The sequence below is a fragment of the Oryzias latipes genome, chromosome 7 (assembly GCF_002234675.1).
Source record: "Oryzias latipes chromosome 7, ASM223467v1".
Classification (NCBI taxonomy): domain Eukaryota; kingdom Metazoa; phylum Chordata; class Actinopteri; order Beloniformes; family Adrianichthyidae; genus Oryzias; species Oryzias latipes.
This window is the reverse complement of record NC_019865.2, coordinates 18,277,455-18,297,404: the sequence shown is the minus strand read 5'-3', so window position 1 is coordinate 18,297,404 and position 19,950 is coordinate 18,277,455. Positions and strand designations below refer to the sequence as shown.

The 19,950-nt window shown below is 39.9% G+C and overlaps 1 protein-coding gene across 1 annotated transcript in view; it reads left to right on the top strand.

The window, feature by feature from the left end:
• The window catches only part of LOC101175079 (cadherin-4), a 334,935-nt gene that overhangs the window by 290,912 nt on the left and 24,073 nt on the right, over positions 1-19,950 (top strand). The window contains exons 8-11 of the mRNA XM_023957138.1: positions 2,208-2,380; positions 5,564-5,701; positions 12,589-12,774; positions 15,629-15,885. Coding sequence (XP_023812906.1) covers positions 2,208-2,380; positions 5,564-5,701; positions 12,589-12,774; positions 15,629-15,885 — 754 coding nt within the window. The remainder of the gene's footprint in view (positions 1-2,207; positions 2,381-5,563; positions 5,702-12,588; positions 12,775-15,628; positions 15,886-19,950) is intronic.

Here is a 19,950-nt window from a genome sequence, read left to right as displayed (position 1 = left end):
TGTAGGTTATTCTTCCAGATTTATTCATTGTTTTATATAGATAGATATTTGGTCACAGGAACGGGCACAGTGGAAAGAGGATGCTGGTAAAGACCTTTGAAATGTAATTAGCCATGCTTTAAAGTGCCACTAGCTTACTCTCTATCTTCGCATGAGGCCTTATGGAAATGTTGACCAGATGAGCCATTTTCCTAAAATCAACAGTTGATCTGAAGATAGTTCCAGGTGCTAGTTTTATGTGCTGTCTCTCTTTTGTGTGTTCGTTTCTCCACTTCATGTCTTTCTTTCCTCCTCTCTCACTCAGCGGTGCCCCACACACCACAGTGGCATGCGCGACATTCAGCTGAACAATAATCAGAAAAAAAGAGACTTTTAGAATTTAGAGCTCCAGTGGTTTCAATGGAAGGCCAATTACAGACTTGAATTAGTTTGCAAATTAAAGCGTCATTATGGAAACGTAATCCTGTCAGGCACATCTTAGAACCCCCGTACAAAGGGTTCACATTAAACCCCCTAAGAGTTCAGCTTAATGAAATTACCCCAGTGATGTGTGGCACATCGTGATTCTTCATCACATTCTCGGGATCCCTCCATCTTGGGGACATGCAAAAAAAAAAAAATGCTGGGTGGAGAAGTGATAGTCAGTCCACTTGGAATCAAACCAAACAGAGTCTGTCCTCTCTTGCTGTCTTTTCTACTCCCTTCCTCTGTTCATAACAGCTTTTTTTCCTTGCCTCGCTGAGAGGGCTTTAGAGTGCTCCCTCTGGCCAAGTCATTGACAAATGTTGCTTTGAAATGTAATGAAGTTTGAAATGGGAGCTGCGGTTACAATTATCTTCGGACATGGGCTGTCAGTGTCATGATATCACTATCTCTGGCAATTAGAATCAGCTAAGAGAGAGGGTGAAAGAGATGGAAAGATTGGATGACAGGCAGCGATCTGGCTGACTTTTATGTGCTTGTGTGTTGGCTGGAAACCATAAAATGGATCTGTTCATGGAAGGACAGTAGCTTTTTCTTTACAACATACAGTGTGGTTGGAAAAAAAAGTATTTGGCACTCACCTTTCAACACGTTTTCCCCCTTAAAGAGATGAGAGAGGACTGTAGGGTTCCTCAGGGGTACACCTTAACTGTGAAAAACAAGATGTAAAATCAGAATCCAAGAAATCACATAGTACGATATTTAAATAATTTATTTGCATAATGGTGGAGAAAAGACAAGTATGAAGCCCCTACAAACAAACCTCACCAACCAACCTGTTGCTTCTTCTTTTTAAACTCTATAACTTCATAGCCTTTGCCAACAACAGATCATAGCACCCAATCATTAAACTACCGTAACTCTTCGACTGTTCAAATCAAATCTAATCAAATTATCTTTATACAAAGCCCTTCTCAGACATTGCACAGCTTTATAATAGAAACAACAACAGACAAATTAACTTTATTCCATCACATTCTAAAAGCTGGAAAAATCTGCTTTGTACTGATACATCATGGGAACATCATGCTTTGGAGGTGCTTTTCCAGAAAAGGAAAGCATGAGGGGCAATGTACAGTATATGGAACCGCTTCCATCAATGAGAGCATTGAGGTTGAAGTGTGGTTGGATCTTCCAGCAATGATCCCAAACACATTGTCTAAGCAACAAAGTAGTGACTGTGTAAAAAGGATGTGAATGTTCTGGACTGATCTAGTCAGTCTTCAGATTCAATTCTATAGACAGTCTATTCAAGTTGAAAGTCTGTTTTTTTTCCAACAACAGCTCCCAAAAATTACAGCTCTTGAGAAGATCTGGATGGAAGAATGGACCAGAATGTTTGTTATTCATACAATCTTCAGAATGATTGGCAGAATAGTGTCTAACTGAGCTACTATCATGAAACAAGTAATCAATAAATTATGTTGCTTGGGTGGAGAACCATTCTTTACAAACTGTACAGTGGACGGTTACTTTTCTGGCCTTAGTTGTCCACATTTTGGAATGAACTCCTGTCTTCGAAAACATAACATTTTGTCATCTGAGTTGTTAGTGTTGGTGACACAACTGTGACCTGTGTCTTGAGTAAAACCATAATCTGAGTTACCATAATTATGCTAGCAACAAAATTATTACAGCGTCTGTTGTTGAAACCAAACCAACCCCCTTTTTTGTTTTGCTGCTTTTGGACACAGATTGTAACAGAAACCTCTTTTCCTCATCAGGTACATATGTGATGCACTTGTCGGCATTTGACGCGGACGACAACACCACGGCTAATGGAATGGTGCGCTACCGGATCTTGTCCCAAACTCCGCACAGCCCTATTCCCAATATGTTCACCATCAACAGTGAGACTGGGGACATTGTGACGGTGGCTCCTGGACTTGATCGTGAGGTCGGTCTTTTTAATGTCTTCACAGACAGAATACCAAACTTGGTCAAAGATACCTTTTACATACAGCCACAATACTGACCTGTTTTGAAACTTCCTTGATCTTTACTGTCTCATAAAGATTCCTTGTTCTGATGGAGCGCAGTATCGTCCCTATTGTTTAGCCTGACGTGACTTTCAAATGTTTTATAACTGTTTGCCCCACTACAGACACATCCATCAATCCTGCCTCCTCTCTTTCTTCTTTTTTTTTTTTTTTACAGTAAATAGTGTTCGGTCACCTAGTTTATGAAGCTTTAAAAGTTGTCACACAATCCAAATGTGTTTATTCTCACATGGATGTGCCAGTGACAACTCTACCCACCTGTCACTGGTGACAGACCTATTAACAACACATCACACTGCACCGGAATGCTCTTGTTGTTCTGTGTCTGCACGTTTGTGTGTTTGTGTGGTAGATGTAGCGAAGAGATCCCAGCAACAGAATGCCCTTGACACCTGTCAGACAATTTGGGAAGTTCATATAATTACATCTATGCTAGATAAAGCACAAACAGTGAAGGGAAAAGGGAAACAACAGCGAAGCCGGGATGTGGGAGACAGAAAAATATGGTGATGACATGAGAGGGAGAGGAAAAGTGAACTAAATATTCCTGAGCGTTTGTTCTTCTCAGTGCACAGAAATTCAAACCAAGCACCCATAAATGTTGACTGAAACTCCTGCTAGCACTTTTTGCACTTCTTTTTTTTTGTTGCCCTTTTTTATTCTTTATACTCAGCTGCTAGGTCATCAATTCTTAATTATGCCAGTCCTGGTCTGCAAGAACCAGTTTGTTGTCAGAATTCCTCTTATTTACTGCATTCTTGAGGGAAAGTTTGACACCCGTCGCATGCTCAAAAAGTTTTGAAACCAATAATGGGACCTATACGGGTTGGTGGCCATTTGGTGGAAAAGTAGAACATTTGACAATTCTTTCCCACAATATAACAAAGAACATTTTTGTTCGAGCAATCTTTACATAATTTCCGAAAGATGCTACAAAGTCAGCTCTTCAACAACCATCAAAGTTTTGTTGACATTGGCAAAAAAAACAAAAAAAAAAACGTTTAGGACAACCACAAATTGAAACTCTTCCTACGGATTTATATAGCTTCTTAACCTTTCGAGCATGATTGAGAAGCTACTTTGGGAAAAAAATGTGGGTTTTTACTTTTTCAAAACTTTAACGGCGATCATGTGGCAAACTTGCTAAAAAGGGCGTTCCTTTATTGCTTGCACATTTTGTACTGAAATGTTTTGAAAATGTAATGCATGAGTCCCTACCTCTAAATGAAACAATAAACTTTACGATAGGACTATAATAGGAATGTGGGTTTATGCCCTCTACCATGCACAAATGTATCTGTGGATGACCTTGGAAATTATTGGGAGGAAGCCAGCCTTAAGAAGCCTCCAATCCTTTCATCTTAACTAGGGGATTTTATCATTTTTGGGGAAAAAGCGGAAAACATGTAAAAAGGAGCATTGGAAATTTAATATGGTCACTAAGAAGTGATCACATCTCTGACATGTTAGCGCCATATGAACTATTTTGGACCGGCCTCCTGCAGGTGCCCAAAGTGAGGACTAAACAAGGGTAATCAGCGTTTTAATCTTATGCAGCTAAAAGCTGGAACAGTATTCCTGAGGTTGTTAGACAGACCTCTACTGTGTTATGGTTCAAATCTAGACTCAAAACATTCCTATTTAGCCGTGTATATAACTGAAGGGTTCTTATCAACACCCCTTTTTATTTTATTTTATCTTTCCTTTCTTTTAAAGTACATTTTATAATGATTATGCATGTTTTTTGTCTTTGCACCATTATGTATTGTGATTTTAATGCATTTTCCTGTTTTGTGAAGTACTTTGAATTAATGTGTGTACGAATTGCACAAATTAATTGGCTTGACACTGACTTTGAATTTTTTTTTTATATTGCTCATCTTATATTAGTCATGGCACAACTGACTGGTCAACACTCTTCAGTATTTTTTTTTTTTTGTAAAAGACACTCTTGCATTTTCCACACATTGCTGCTGATTCCTTTTCTCTCTTGGTTTCTTTTGACAGGTCTTTTTTTTGTGTGTGCACCCCTTTTCTTCCTAGAGATTTCCACTGGTCTGCAATGGGCTTTTAAGAGCTTGTTGACAGGAAGAGACCTCATGCCTCCAGAGGAAAGCAGGTTGTGCTGTGTGGTGTTGTTGTAACGCTGAGAGGTTCAGAGGAGCTCTACATAATTACTCTGTCGGCTAATTAGCGAGTGTTGAGTACACGCCATACGCGGGCTGATGGGACACTCAGGCAAGCATAAGATATGGAGAAAGAGAGCTATGTATGCATGGTCATGTGTGTCGGTGGACACTGCGTTGGGGTGTTAATGAGTGTGTGTAGGCTACTGGGTTGGAGTTCAGAGTCTCATCTGGCATGAAGATGAGAGGAACTGAGGATCTGTCTAATCCTCCTGATGTAGCGTCCTGGCCTAATTGGGATATTTACTTTGCAATTAGTAGGTGAGGGAGAGAGATGGTGGGAATTATAATTGGGAATCTCAGTGACGAGACATCTTATACCAGACAGTCAGCTCCCTGGTTATGTCCTTATACTGCAGCCTATTAACTGCACTTTTGGATGGAGGAAACCGTGAGAAGAGGAGAGAAAAAGACAGAGAAAACAGATGTATTAGAAAAAGTACAAATGCCTCTTAGAACAGATATACAAGTAAAACAATCATTTCTCAGCCCCACTACTATGCTGTTTCAAAGGAACATAAAGCATTTATTATTCTGTCACGGTATATTACTCTGTGTCAGTTGGATTATTGTCCTTACATCTGTCCAATAGAAGAACTGAGGCGATGCCTTTGATGGCTCTGATGACATGCTGTACCCATGGGAAGTCTTCACAGTGCAGCCTTCGGGTGGTTCAGTGCCTGGCCAGGTTTCAGATCAGTGAAATAAAAGAGTTCAGCCATGTAATTCTGCGTGTCAAAAAAGACCATGGACAGTGACTATGGAGCAGAACACAGGCTCAGCTTTGCTTCCCCCCCAGGAGTCACAGCATGTAGCTGCTGCTGTAATCTCATGGAAGAAAAAGCTCTCCGCAGATGAATAACTTTCTTTTCTCCTTTTTTCTGCATTTCACAGAAAGTGTCCCAGTATACTATTATCGTACAAGCGACGGACATGGAGGGAAATCTGAACTTTGGACTATCCAACACAGCCACCGCCATCATCACTGTTACGGACATCAATGACAACCCTCCCATGCTGACCTCCAGGACTGTGAGTTATTACAAATAAGGGGAGCTTGGAGAGTGTGTCATTTCAAAGAAGGAGAGGGACTGGGTGTCAGAGAAGAGGGTGGAAATTATTAGAATGCTGAAAGTAAAAGACATAAGAGGGATGTATCTGAAGATGAAGAGGATGAAAAAGGGGAAGTGAAAGGCGGAATGAAAAAGGAGGTAGCTGTAAAATAAGAAAGGAAGAAAGGGAAATTGGTTTCAATTTCATTTTTTTTTAAATACCGGTTCTCCGAAAAAAGTCATTTCAGGACACCAAACTCCTAAACCAAGAGATCTGAAAGTATTCCAACTCTTTGTTGTCATTTTTTTTCTATTAAATAAAATAAAGGTTCACACCAAGAAGACCTTTAAAGAACAGAGTGGTTGGGTTTTTTTTTTCTGCACAAATTCAACTGAAGTATAACAATTCCACACTGTTGATTTTCATCTGCAAGCAAACTAGTGTCAGCAAATTGTAAATGATTTTTGTCATGATAGGGATATTTAGAATGATGATTGTATAACCAAAGGTCGTTACAGGCAGAATTAAAAGTCCAATAGGATGCACTGGTTAGACTGAATCTAATCTAAGCAGAGGCTCAATCCAACATCTGAGAACAAATACATAAGAGGGATAGTAGATTTTCTTTTTGACTCAAATTTACTTGAAGGTATCAGTCAGTGAGGCTGAAAGTTCATGTAATCTGTCATTTTTCTGTCTTAATCAAACTGAAATGTTCTTGTTGAATTAAATAAACAGCCCTCTCTGTGCTCTGATGGGAGCTCACAATGGCAGACTCTTACTAGGTGTATTAACAGCCAGGTACGATCATTTGTAATTTGTTTTTTCTCAGGACTGCAAAAATAGGTAGCCTAGAATCAGGAAAAGAACACTAATCTTAGAAGAAAATCACTAGAAAGAAGTCAAATTATCTGTCCATGCAGCAAGTCATTTTTGCATAACAAAAATCTTCTAATAAGATATCAAAGAAGCAAGGAGTTCCACACAAGCATTCAAAGAGAGAATAATAAGCTAAAAAAATTGACTGTTACGTTCACACCGCCCTCGGCAAAGTGCCTTCAAGCTCACTTGAACTCACTTTTAAATGAAAAGTCTATGGAAACGCGTAAACGCACGTTTTAATCTTCAGCATTCAAACCTCTTGGGGTCATGGGGTCTAAACTCATGGCCACTGAATGTGCATGGCAAGATAAATGTCAATGTCAAATGTTAAGTGTTTACTTTTACCAAGCAGGGAGTTGGATTTGGTACACATATGTACCCATTTAATGCACAGAATGACCAAGCATTTGAAAATTGATCATGGAGGAGAAATAAATTTTCAATTTTTTTTTCAATTTTTTTCTTTTCAAACACAAAACGAAAATCAACACAAGAGTTTAAAATAGACAGAGAAAACAAGACAGTGTGCGTGCAAAAGAGTTGGTTGAAGAGAACTCTTGTATGATCCCACCCCTTTTTACAACACCTACTGTTGTGCATATTTCTACTAATCTGGCTTACTCATACTGAAATGTTCTTGTTGAATTAAATAGGAAGGGTAATGATTGCGGTTTGTGCCCGGTCGGAATATAACACTACATCTTTCATAAATTAAAATAGAGCTGTGATAGAAGAAGCCTGGAGCAAAATTCACAAGATTTGCACCACGTCACCATTTCACACCAAGCCTCTTCCAACTGAAGGTGGCGGACATGCGCTGGCAAACAATAGATAAAGAAAAAGAAGAAGACACCCCTTCCTGTTTTTCCAGTGTGAGCACCACAGGGTAAAATGCATGTTCAAGAACGTCTTCTTAACCCTTGGTCAAAATGTCCCCATCCTTAAACTGACGTGTTATCCCTACCATGACAAAGGTGGATAAAGGTGGAGAGGATTTCATGTTATCCATGGACATCACCTTTATCCACCTTTGTCATGGTAGGGATAACACGTCAATGTAAGGGTGGGGTCATCTGGACCCCACATGATAGCACAAGGGTTATACGCATGTCAAAGTGTGTACATAGCTTTAGATAGAATTATTTTAAATAGAACGTTTCATGACCCAATAAGAATTTTTTTTTTGCTAGTTCTATGCAAATATTTTTTTTTTGAGATTGTATGGACCTAGTTGTAGACTGTTTTGATTAGAGTGACAGCGACACTCGTCAAAAGAAAAAAAAAATCCCTGCTGCCACCAGCTCGAAGACTCAGTTAAAAGGTCTCTTTATTGAGAGTCTCTCCTGCACTGTGGAACACAGGCTCCCTACAGTCCCACTACCGTAATTGCAATGGTAAATGCGCAAACCCAGAACAGTTTAAAGTCTGTCACACTAGCACTAGCATACAGCTTGGGGGGCTAAAAGTTCCCAACGATGAGTTAGCATTTCTTTAGTGTGGGTCAGCCACATACGTTTATCAAAGACAATGTTAGAAAATAACTGAAAATAGATGTTTAACACAAAAAGAAAAGAATAAAAGGAGGAAAGGTGATGACTCACCACCAGAAACACTTTGAAGTAAAAGAGAACAAAGGATGACAGAGAAGGTAAATAATGAGGGAGTACTACTTTAGAAGTGATAAAGAATGGACTTGCATTGTAGTAAATCAACAGCCTTCCCTGACTCTGCATTAAAAATTCCCCTCTGATAGCAGTGTATTGATGACAGGGAGCAAAAATTGATTGATCTCCAAACTGTATCCCACCCTGTTTTAGTGCATTTCAATCAGTGTCACAGGGAGAAGTTAATACGGTAAGGGATATTAATGATAAACTTTAGTGGAGGTATTGGAGTCATGATGAGCAGAGCACTTTCACCAACTCCCTTTCATAAATCATCCATTTTACCAGGGAGATAACATAAAAGCCATTTTGTAGAGAATGCAGGCCATTATGCAAATATTTAGTATTTGCAATAAACCCCATAGATCTTTTAACGTGTCCCAGAAATACAAAGTTTAGGGAATTTGTCTTTAATGCTGATGATTAATATTTCATTGTGCCTATCAGTGGCTGACCTATTTTTCAAATAGTAAAAGGGTGGTGCATGTTATACAGGGAAAAAGCTCTGGGCCCTTATTGCATTATGTCTATCACATAGATTGATGGGAAAAAAGAAAAAAAAAAGTTATTCTTGTATAATGTTTATTTATGAATTCACTAGTGTAATAATATATATTTTATGGTTTGTACAGTAGGTAGATCTTGGGACTTCAAATCCTGCTATTACAGAATGTTTTTTTGCCCAGATTCACTGCTGTTCTCTCTTGGCTACCTTCCTGTGCCCTCCTCACAGGGCCCCCAAGATGAAGTTTGCTGTCACTTCCCTGCTCTCTTTCTACTCTCCTTTTCCCTCCCGCAGCATTTCCCCACTGCCAAAGCAAAGACAAAGGACTGAGAATACTGGCATGAAATGTTATGTCAGCTCGGGAGACAGGCCACCAGCAATTTTGATTTCACCTCTACATACAAGTTTTACATTCAGTTATATATTATATATTTTTACTGACTTCTTTCCTTTTTTTTAAAAACTGCTTTTACGTAACTTGGATGCTTTGAAAACTTTATTTGCAACATCGTCAAATAAGTGTCCTAAATATCAGGGTAAAGTTTGTCTTAAACTACAAATGGCAAAGTCAGGCATTGTATTTAATATTATTATTATTCATATTAATATTATTATTTTTATTATTGTTACTTTATTTAAAGCTTATCTACGGAAGCCAAAAATGGCCTACCCTACTTTCTTTTTTTGTTTGCCGTGAAAACGACTATCTCTTAATCCCAACAAAACTAGTTTTTCTTTATGATATAAGACCAAGTCCCTGGTGACACCTAGTCATTCCATCCTGCCCCACTCATGCATCATTCTGTAACTGTGTAGACGGCCTAACCCCCTCATCTGATCACTAATGAAAAAGGATCCCAGGGTCATTGAACTGCAGCCGACTGCGCTGCTGTAGCCGTGCCAACCTTCTTCTTAAATGACTATGACTAATTTGAATGCCTTTTATGAATGACAACATCAGCAAAATGTCTGCCTAAGTTAGATCACAATTAAATTGATCAGTTATAAATTGATCAATCCTTCTGGTGTTCGACATTTTCTCTGACAAACTGCTATGTGCTGTGTGTTGTAAAAAGAAAAAAAGATAAAAATATTGTAGTGGACTGAGTTGGGCTGGGTGTTTGGGTTCCGCAAATTCCCGGAGCTCAGGGAACGCACTAGGCAGAGATGTTTGTTGGCCCTGGGTTCTGTCATTGAACCTGTTGTTAGAGGTCTGGGTTTAAAGTGTTAATTATTGGCTGAATAAGGGAAATAAAGGGGGGGTTCATGAGATGCAATTAAGGCGTCTGAGGAACGCAGCTCCTCCAATACATTAAAAATTAACTAAAGAAAAACATTTTTGGGGAGTGTTTCTTGAGCTGTCATTGAGGGCAGTTGTATAAGTTGTACAGCCTTGGTTGCAACCTAAAGTAACCATGCAATAAAGAACTTAAAACAGATTACATCTCGGCATCTCAGTGCAGGAAAAGTAGAGAAGGAAGCTACAATGTATTCTTCATTGTCTCATTATGACGACAAAACAAATATTGTTTCCTAGATGTCAAGATCACGAGAAAACAGTCACAAAATAAAGTACAGTTGGCTGTTTTTTGCTTATATATTTCCTTTAATTTTTGAGAACATTATTTTTGTAGACCTGTTTTATTTAAACTGTAAATTCCAAATGTTATTGCTAAGCCTGGTGCTTTTAATAGAAATATTATTAACCAATAAACCTTTGAGAGCAGTACCCAATAACCAGAGCTGTTATGGGTGTTTCAAAGCCTTTCATTATAACCAGTTAACACTTGCCCTTTTCTGTTTCTGTTTGCCCGGAAGGACGATGATCAAGAGATACTAAAAGAACCGGAGATCTTTCTCTAAAGTTTTACTCTTTTGAATTGGCATTTGGGAGTCAAATTATCACGACATACTACACAAGTGCACACGTACAAATGCACTGACTGACAAAAACATTCGTCAGGCGGCCTACTTATCGAAACCAGGCGGTGCATCAGGGCCACCCGGGCTTGTCTGATGTCTTAAGAATGTCATTGACTGTCTGAGGCGCTCTCCTGACGCAGCCCTCTAATCTGCCCTGCAGTCGACTGTTTGCAGGGTGATGCGAGGGTTGCCAGGGAGAGTATTATAGTCTGTTAGACTGTTTGGTCTGTGGTTTGGCTCTTTAATATCCTACACACACGCGTAAGAGGCTCAGTGGTTCATCTATGTCTCTTATCCATGGTGATTGCTTAGTGCTACATGCCTGTTGACTCCAGATGATTGAAGACACGCCATGCTCCGACCTCATGTCACTGGTTAAGACTTGATGGTTTGTTTATGTGGGTGGGACTGCGGTCAACTCGGCTTTTACAGGGTTGCTGGTAAAGTCAATGTCAATTATACCCTAAGCCTTTGCAGACAAATAACAATCCCAAGCAGAAGAGACAGATGACGGACAAGGGCTCATTCCTCGTCAGGCTTATCAAGGCAGAACACATGTGTTTTTACATCACAGGGACAGCTAAAAACCCCTTATATATACTCAAACATCTGTTTGAAGCCTCATTAATCCTATCTTCTTTTTGTTGATCCTTTCTCCCTCCTTTGTCACGCTGGATTTCCAAGAAATAAAATTTTGTTGACTATAAAAGATAAATAAAAAGAAATAGTACATTTGAATCTACATGTTCTTATTGTGTTTGTTGAGACATTTCCTTCATGGGTGTAGTCAATGATAAATCAAGTATCCAAAATTTGAAACAAATTAGATTACATCTTTAAAGACAATGAGGTCTGATGCTACAAACACATCAGGCACTTAAACACGCTAAACTGGCATTCTTGAATGAGCTTGTTCACAATGGACTGTGACTTTCAGATAGTAGTGCATGCATAGAAGAGGTTTGGTGCGAAATATCGAAGCGGTGCAAACCTTGTGAATCTTGTTCCAGGCTATTTTTTTATTATAACACTATTCCGTTGTATGAAAGACTTGGGGCACATCGGAATTCTTCCCCTACCCCTCCAGATTCTCCTCTTCCCCTATATTTAGCCTTCTAAGCGAAGATTTATGGAAAAACATTCTTCAAATACGGATGTTACTACCACTCAATTACGTCATCAATAGCCGCTGGTCATCTACGTTAGTGCGTAGCTGCCAGCGCTCACAAAATACATAATATCGGTTTTATGACTTTAAAAAGTCATCCCGAAACAAATACTCAACACTGACATTTAAATGTAAATTCCATGCTTCAGAGCACCCCCACATATAGAAATGCCTTTATCCTCTGCGCCGTAGTGGCAAGCAAATCACCCTACCTGCGGAGGGACACCCAGCCCTATGTCACTACGGCTCTCACTTAAAAAATCAAATTCAGACACCACTACAGCTTCAAACAACCCTACAGTTGGAGCAATAAGGATGAACCAGAGGGCTAGGGGATGATTTCAGATTTTGGCCTTGGGTGGAATATATTTCTGGCCGGGCACAAACCGCTATTATGATTCCTCCATGAACAATTTTAAATATTTGGCACCTCCATGAATTAAGAAGGACGTTACTACCAAATCCAAGTCCCAGATTGGTCAAAGTTCACCTGGTTTAACTTTCAATGGCTGCATGTTTTGCACGTAGAGTCCAAAAACGGACTTAAAAATGTGCATGATTGAACATGACAGGTTTGAAGGTAAAACCACGAAATGCACATTTACACATGTTTACATCGAATTTTCGTTGGAAGTGGTCACTGAAACACGTGTTGCCGAACCTGCTAAAAGCATAAGGATCCTTTAAAAGTATTTATTCTAGCTCGTTGCTGTGTGTTTTGCAGTTTTCTGGTGAGGTCCCAGAGAACAGAGTGGATCTCGTGGTGGCCAATTTGACAGTGATAGATGCAGACCAACCACACTCGCCTAACTGGAACGCCGTCTACAGGATCATAAGCGGAGATCCATCAGGGCACTTCACCATCCGCACAGATCCTATTTCCAATGATGGCATGGTCACTGTGGTGAAGGTAAGACGCCATTATGTTACAACATGCACAGTTTTTGCTCTCATGAAGGTGACTGTAGCAGAAGAAGTCATCTCCTTTTATATACGGCATGTCTATTTCCCATCGGATTAAGGCACGATCTAAAATAATGGACTCTAGAATTTAATGGGGACAGGTTAGGGTCTTTGCCTTTTATTTGCCCCTTTGTGTCAGAAAGAGGGATTGTAGGCTGCTGCGCCCTTCAGGAACGGCTCACGCTCTGACACAGACTTAAATACAATGCCTGGCGAGACCACTGTAGCAAATGAGGTATTGATTTCTCAATTACAAAGGCAACAGTTTTATACACTCTTAATGTTCTCGCTGTTGGGGTAAATGAAAGCAACAACAAAGACATGTCTTGTTACAGCCTGCTATGTCAGTGGTCGATCCCTTAAAGAGACCTTGCTCAGTCTTTATTCTAGATGGAAAAAAGTTAATCAAATCTTTCCCATATTTAAGTTTTTCATGTGTAAAAAGCTGCTGTTTCTCATAAATGCTCTTTAAAAAAAGGTCATTAGTGGGCTTATCTGTGAGCTGTGTAAACCACGTTTCTTTGGTTTTATTGAAATTATTTATAGTCATTTTTGAGAAATAAATTTACCTTCCGGATGTTTGGACATTTTCATTATCTGTGATTTAGTAACTTACATTAAACAATAGTGTTTTCTAAAAAAGAAAACAAGGCACTTATAATTTCCTTAGCACCCTGAGCAATAAGCATTGGTAATTTGCTCCTCTTTATTATCTCTAGATGACTGCCTTTGGTTTGGTAGCTATAAGCGACCCATGGGAGGTTCATTAGGAAGTCATAAAGTAAGAGACAGGGTAACCAGGGAGAGGAAGCAAGCAATAGTCTGTCCTATTAAACACTTTTCATCTCACTCTGGGAAAAATAGACTCCAAACACTCACATCCGATGTAGATAACGTCAAGGGACCATGACTTGCTCATACTATTTTTCCCAGGGTGTTTAAGACACTAATGCAAGTCTTTAAAAGCAAGACAGGAGGTCTTATCAAGAATTAGATTCATGTTTATGCTACTCTAAGAAAGTCGAGAGATGGATCCTTGTTTTGCTGCATGTTAATAAAAGCAGTAGAAAAACAAGCACACACTAAACCTAAATGAGAAAGCTTAGAAAGAGCTAGCTGTTGTGACACATACGTGACTGATTGTGTTAAACACGAATGGTGACAGGAAAGAGGAAGAGAACTGGGACAAAGACAGATTTCCAAGGATCGAGAACCTACAGAGAATTGGGAACTTGCAGTGCGTAGTTGTGCAGACAATGGCGGGGGGGGGGGCTCTGCAGTCCAGAGGAGCAGATTAAGTAAAATGAGAAGAGAAAAATGGGAAAACTGGAACAGAGAAGTGAGATGTGATGGCTCATGGGCAAAAGATGGAAGCCATGTTATTGACCTCTTACCGCTGTGGCTTTCCTCCCTTACTCTAGACCTCCCTGTGCTCAGAATACCACTGGCTTTAGATCAAAGAGCCACAAGCGTGGTTAGCCTATGAATGTGTTCCGAGTGAGCCACGGGGTCACGCCAGTACACGCTTGTATGGTTATGTTCACTGAAACCTACATTCATGTTTGTACGCCAGGCAAACAGTTGCAACTAACAAACAAATCCTCTTCTGCCTTGTTAATGATGCTTTTCATGTGCTCTCAGCATCCACTGATAACTGAGAGTGGAGCAATGTAACATACAGATGTGCTCAGAGTCTTTAGCATGAGACACTTTGGTGTGGGAATTATCATTCAGCAATTAAGACCGCATGTAAGTGTGAATAGTCTTGGTGTTTTTCTATGTATATGGGTTCTTGATATGACATTTGTTACATCCTTCATAATCACACAAGCACAGAAATAAAGAGGGTTTTTAACCTGCTGTCAATATGTTTACCATCCAATATACTTCCTACCTTATGCCTTTGTCACAACTGCCCTTAATAGGTAAGACACACATATGTTGTACAGATTTTTCATTATTGTCAACCTCCCTAAACCCTGTTAGCAAGAAACATGTTAGTGCTGTTCAAGTGAAAGGTGCGCACTCTCTGGGTGTCCCTTGCATTGGCCTGGCTGTTAGAAATTATTAAGTTAAACGATCAGGGAGTAGTTTGTGTGGACATCCTATAGACATCATACAGCACTTACTGTACGTATCACCTGTACACCCCTTGCGTGCAGCATTGCCTTTGGTCAGTAAGGAGCCTTGCCAATGACTGGAGTGCTGCGTAAAAGACACCATACAACAGCTTCACTCAAAGGTTGTAAGTGTGTGTAATTTACATTTTCCTTACAAATACTTTACGACACATTTACCACACACAACGACAATGGTACATTCTGTTTTCATGACGTCCATTAAGGTGGATGCACAAGGCTCAAAGGTACTGCAAGACACACCTGTGTTCCCCTTAAGATACACCCTCTAAGGGCCCAGACAACCCAAAAACCCATAGAACCCCTACAGGTAAACCCCCTTAAGGGTGCATGTGACTAAGACATAAGGCACATCAAAATCTAAAGTCAGTGATGAGCAAATAGTGGTAATAACAATTAGGCTATAAAAAGGAAAGAATTTAATTATTTTAATGGTACCTTTTTGAACAAGAAGACAAGCGCGTGGCTTGAGCCTTGGTTAAAAATCAATACATGTGCCCTACAGTAGCAGGACTGTTTTACACAAGAACAGGATATAATAGATACTGTAGAGCCTAAAGCCAAGCAGGAGATGGCACACGAAGCAAGTGAATTACCAAATTTCTGCAAGTCAATTTAACTTTCTCTTCTGTAACCCAACCCTTTTTTCCTCATGTCCTCCAGCCAGTCGACTTTGAGATGAACCGTGCCTTCATGTTGACGGTGGTGGTGTCCAACCAGGCCCATCTTGCCAGTGGGATCCAGTCTTCACTGCAGTCGACCGCTGGAGTAACTATATCCGTCCAGGACGTCAATGAACCTCCATACTTCCCCACAAACCCAAAACACATCCGGTTCGAGGAAGGTGTTCCTGCCGGGACCAGCCTGACGACGTTCTCAGCCTCAGATCCTGATCGTCTGCAGATGCAGCAGATAATAAGGTATCAAGTGAATCATTTATGATCACTGAGGATCTTAATGCACAGTTAGTTAGTTTATCACATTAAGAAACTACTTATTAAGGCTCTTAGGACCCCCCCCCCCCTCCCCTTTGAAAAATATTCCTCTTGGAGACTATCAAGAACTAAACCAATTTAGATAAGTTGAATTGTTCAGGGTAAGAGTTTACCTGGATGATTTTAATTTAACGTTTTACCATTTCTAAAGGTCCAACAGTGTGAAGTTTACCAGCTGTGGAAAAATTACGAGTGAGGAGGGTAAAAAGGTTAATAAGCAGCAAAACCTTCTGGGTAGGAAGACGCGTGCAATCTGCATGTTGTATTTTAGTATGCAAGTAGGGACAAAGGGAAACAGCATAAGACAAAGAGGCTAAGGGGAGATGGTGTAAGGGCTGGAGCTAAAAACGACACCTAGCATTTGAACATAGAGGTCTGAGGTCAACATATAGGTGTATTTCCATCCCACCTCCCTGAATTTTACTCGTAAATTAACCTTTAAATAATAAAAATTGTCCATGTTTGGTGTAACCACAAGTAGTTAGTAACATTAAAAAAACAGTTTGATAATGTTCTAGGGCATATTTAAATTATGATAGAGCTACAGAAACTCACGTTTTAGTAGTTTTGCTTATATGGAGGGAAAAATATTAACACACAAGAGAAACTATTGGAAAACGTAACATATACAGGATAAAAGAAAAGAGAAATTATCCTTTTTTTTTAGGTTTTTCTATTTCTGGTGGGTAAGTGTCTGGTACCAGAGTATGTTTTGCTGGTGGTAAGGGTTGATATAAACAAACAAATTACCCTGCTGATTTCACAGCAAATGAGATTAAATTGGGTGTACATTATGATTTAGGAGGATGCAAAATCCCCCAGCTGGGATCCTTCCCCTCTGTCTGTCTGTCTTTATTTTGTTAGCTAAAACCCTCCATTGTTCTCCTTCATCAGTACTGGCAAAAGCTGATGAATTGAATGAAAATTACATTTTACAAAACAATGTAACATTTACTAAAATGTATTTTTAGTTACAGAGTAAACAATGTTTTATGTGTTTTCTTTGCATTTTTATTGCATCGGTGGAGAAGCATACCGGTGGAAATTTTTAAAGACAAAGAAGACATGCAGAAACTACCGAGAAATAAAGCTAAAGAGTCACACAATTAAGTTATGGGGAGGAGTAGTGGAAGAAAGGCTCAGATAGGAGCATTTATGAGTTTTTTGCAGAGAGAGTCCTGCAGATGTTCTATAGAAGCATAGAGAAGGAGCTGAATTGTGTCTACAGATACTTAACAAAAGTTAATGATAGGGTGAATTGATATGATCAATGGTTTTGTTTCAGAAGGTCTGGAGTGGAAAATAATTGTGTTGAGTTGTCCAGACCATGTATGAAAGCAGTAAGACAGTAGTGAGATGTCCTGTATGGGTGTCAGAACAGTTCAAGGTGGAGGTGGGACTGCACCAAGGATACGCTTTGAGCCTTTTCTTGATGGACAGACTGACAGATGAGGTTTGACAGAAATCTCTGTGGACCATGATGTTTGCAGATGACATTGTGATCTGTAGTGAGAGCAGGGAGCAGGTGGAGGAACATCAAGACATGTGGCGGTTTGCTCTGGAAAGAAGAGGAAGAAAGGTCAGTCACAGCAAGAGAGTGGATGTATCTGTAAAGGAGAGGAACTCAGGTGGAAAGGTGGAGTTACAGAGAGCAGAAGTGAAGAAAGAGGATAACTTTATATAATTATGTCAAGAGTCCAGAGAAACATATTGTGAGAAACAGGTGGAGAAACATGCTGTATGTAAGCAGGTTGGAATGGGTGGAGGAAGGTGTCACGTTTGATTAGTACAGTGCTTCTCAATTATTTTTTGCAAGGAAAAAGAAAATGTTTTCTTCTCTTCGGGAGTGAAGAGGACAAGTGGAATCAGAAACGAACACATAAGAGGAAAAGCTTGTTTTTCCCTAAAGAAAAACCAAAGAGGAGTTTCATGGATGTAATGCTACATACACAACGGGCATGTGTCATGCAATCAGGGATAGTCTGAAAGTGCTAAAACGCGCTTTTAGCATACAGTGCTCACACTGGATTGTTGCTACCCAATACTAGCTCATGTACATTTCAAAAGAGGCTTGGTGCGAAATGTTGAAGGGGTGAAAATCTCATTAATCTTGTTCCAGTCTTCTTCTTTTACATGAAAGACTTGGTGTCATATCATCATGGCCAGGTACAAAGCGCAGTTAACATTTTAAGAATAATTTCTCCTTTATGATCAATATTTAAACAGTTGGAACTTTTGGGAATAAAAAGGACGCTAGCCATTTTAGCCAAAACTTGGGTAGTTTTTTGTTTTGTTTTTAGCTTGAGTTTTTATTAAGTCTTTAAAATAATAGGGGTAAAAACCCAAATGTCTGTGAAGGCAGTGAGATGGAAAAGAGCTGAGGTGAGTAAGCCGAGTCAGGGTCAAGGTTCAAATTTGACAGGTGCTCATCTGAAACAGACAGACAGTCTGGCAGTGTTCTGCTGTGTTTGGACCAGTGTGTAGAGCACAGGGATTAGAGGGAGAGTGAGGCATCATGCATCACATATCAGACACCCAACCAGTAAGGTCAAGACACAGAACTAGAGACACAGGCATAAATGATTACCCAAACCACCTTGGCTAAGCTTGAGACATGCATTTTTCATCCTCAGGGTCGAGGGTTTGAAAAATAAATGTCATCCCTGTCCCTGCTGCTTGCTCAGATCACTAACCTGCCAGGGCTAATCATGCGTCCAGCTGTACTCGCACACCTACCAACTTCCCAAATGGCACTGCCCGTCGGGTAGATAAGAGATCGGGTAAGCATTAAAAATGAAGCCAGAGGAAACAAGGGACATCAAAAGATAATCAAACATTTACTTAAATCAAGTTTTTTCTTCCCCCATTTTACTTGAGAGAGCAGCTGTGATGTTTTCCAAGGAAAATAAAAATACTGGTGAAGCCCTTTCAAATATGGACTGATTGTTGTTTGTTTTCATTTTTTTACCCAAAGAGGTAAAAACATCGACCACTAATTAAAACATCAATCACTAACAATGATAATAATAGACTTTCCTAACTCTCCAAACTCAACTAATGCTACGTTCACTCCAGGACAAATGTGCTGCACATTCAAGAACGCTCTGAATGTGGGTTCTTGGACGCGCCTTTAGTATGTGTAATCATACTGGATTGTCACCACTTGATACTAGCACATGTACTCACAGCTGGACGTGGCTGGGTGCAAATTACCAGGGCGATGCAAGTCTTACAAATCTTGTTCCAGGCTTTCTCTTTCACAGCTTTATTCCTATGTATGAAAGACTTAATGTCAAATAATTCCTACTATAGTTTTCCATGATCAATTTTCAAACGGTTGGCACTTTCGTAAATTAAAAAGGACATATAGGAATCAAAGTCCCTGATTGGTCAAAGTTTGGCCGGTTTAATTTTCAACACGTGTTCAATGGCCACACGTTTTGCACTTAGAGCCTGAAAACTGCGAAGTGACGCGTGAACGTGAGTGTTTTGAACGCTGAACCTCGAAACGCGCCCTGTTGCAGAGGCCATTATGAACTTAGCATAACACAGCTCAGTGAGCTTCCTGCTTCCACAACAGGAAACTGCCACCTTGGCAACCACACATCAACATCGTATTTCTACCACCTTTACTGTGGGGACACCGACACCCTTAGGTGCCTACCATTACACGTGTTTGAAGAGCACTGGTTGGCGCCCTTTTACCAGCTGTGCAGTCTCTTCATCACTCCAAGGGTCATTTTGATAAGCAAGTCCGTATGACATTATTAGTATTATACCATCATCCCACATGATGGGCTGCCAATAACACACCCTCATAGGGTTGCAGGTCAGAGCAAAGTTTGCATGGCTTAATACATGGATACATGCATAGTCTTTTCAGTCCATTCAAAGTGGATCACCATGACCTGCTTGACCTAATCTATATATATATAGGAAAATTGAAGTATACTCTAGTTAAGGCTAGCAGCATTATGCATTCGAGCAAAC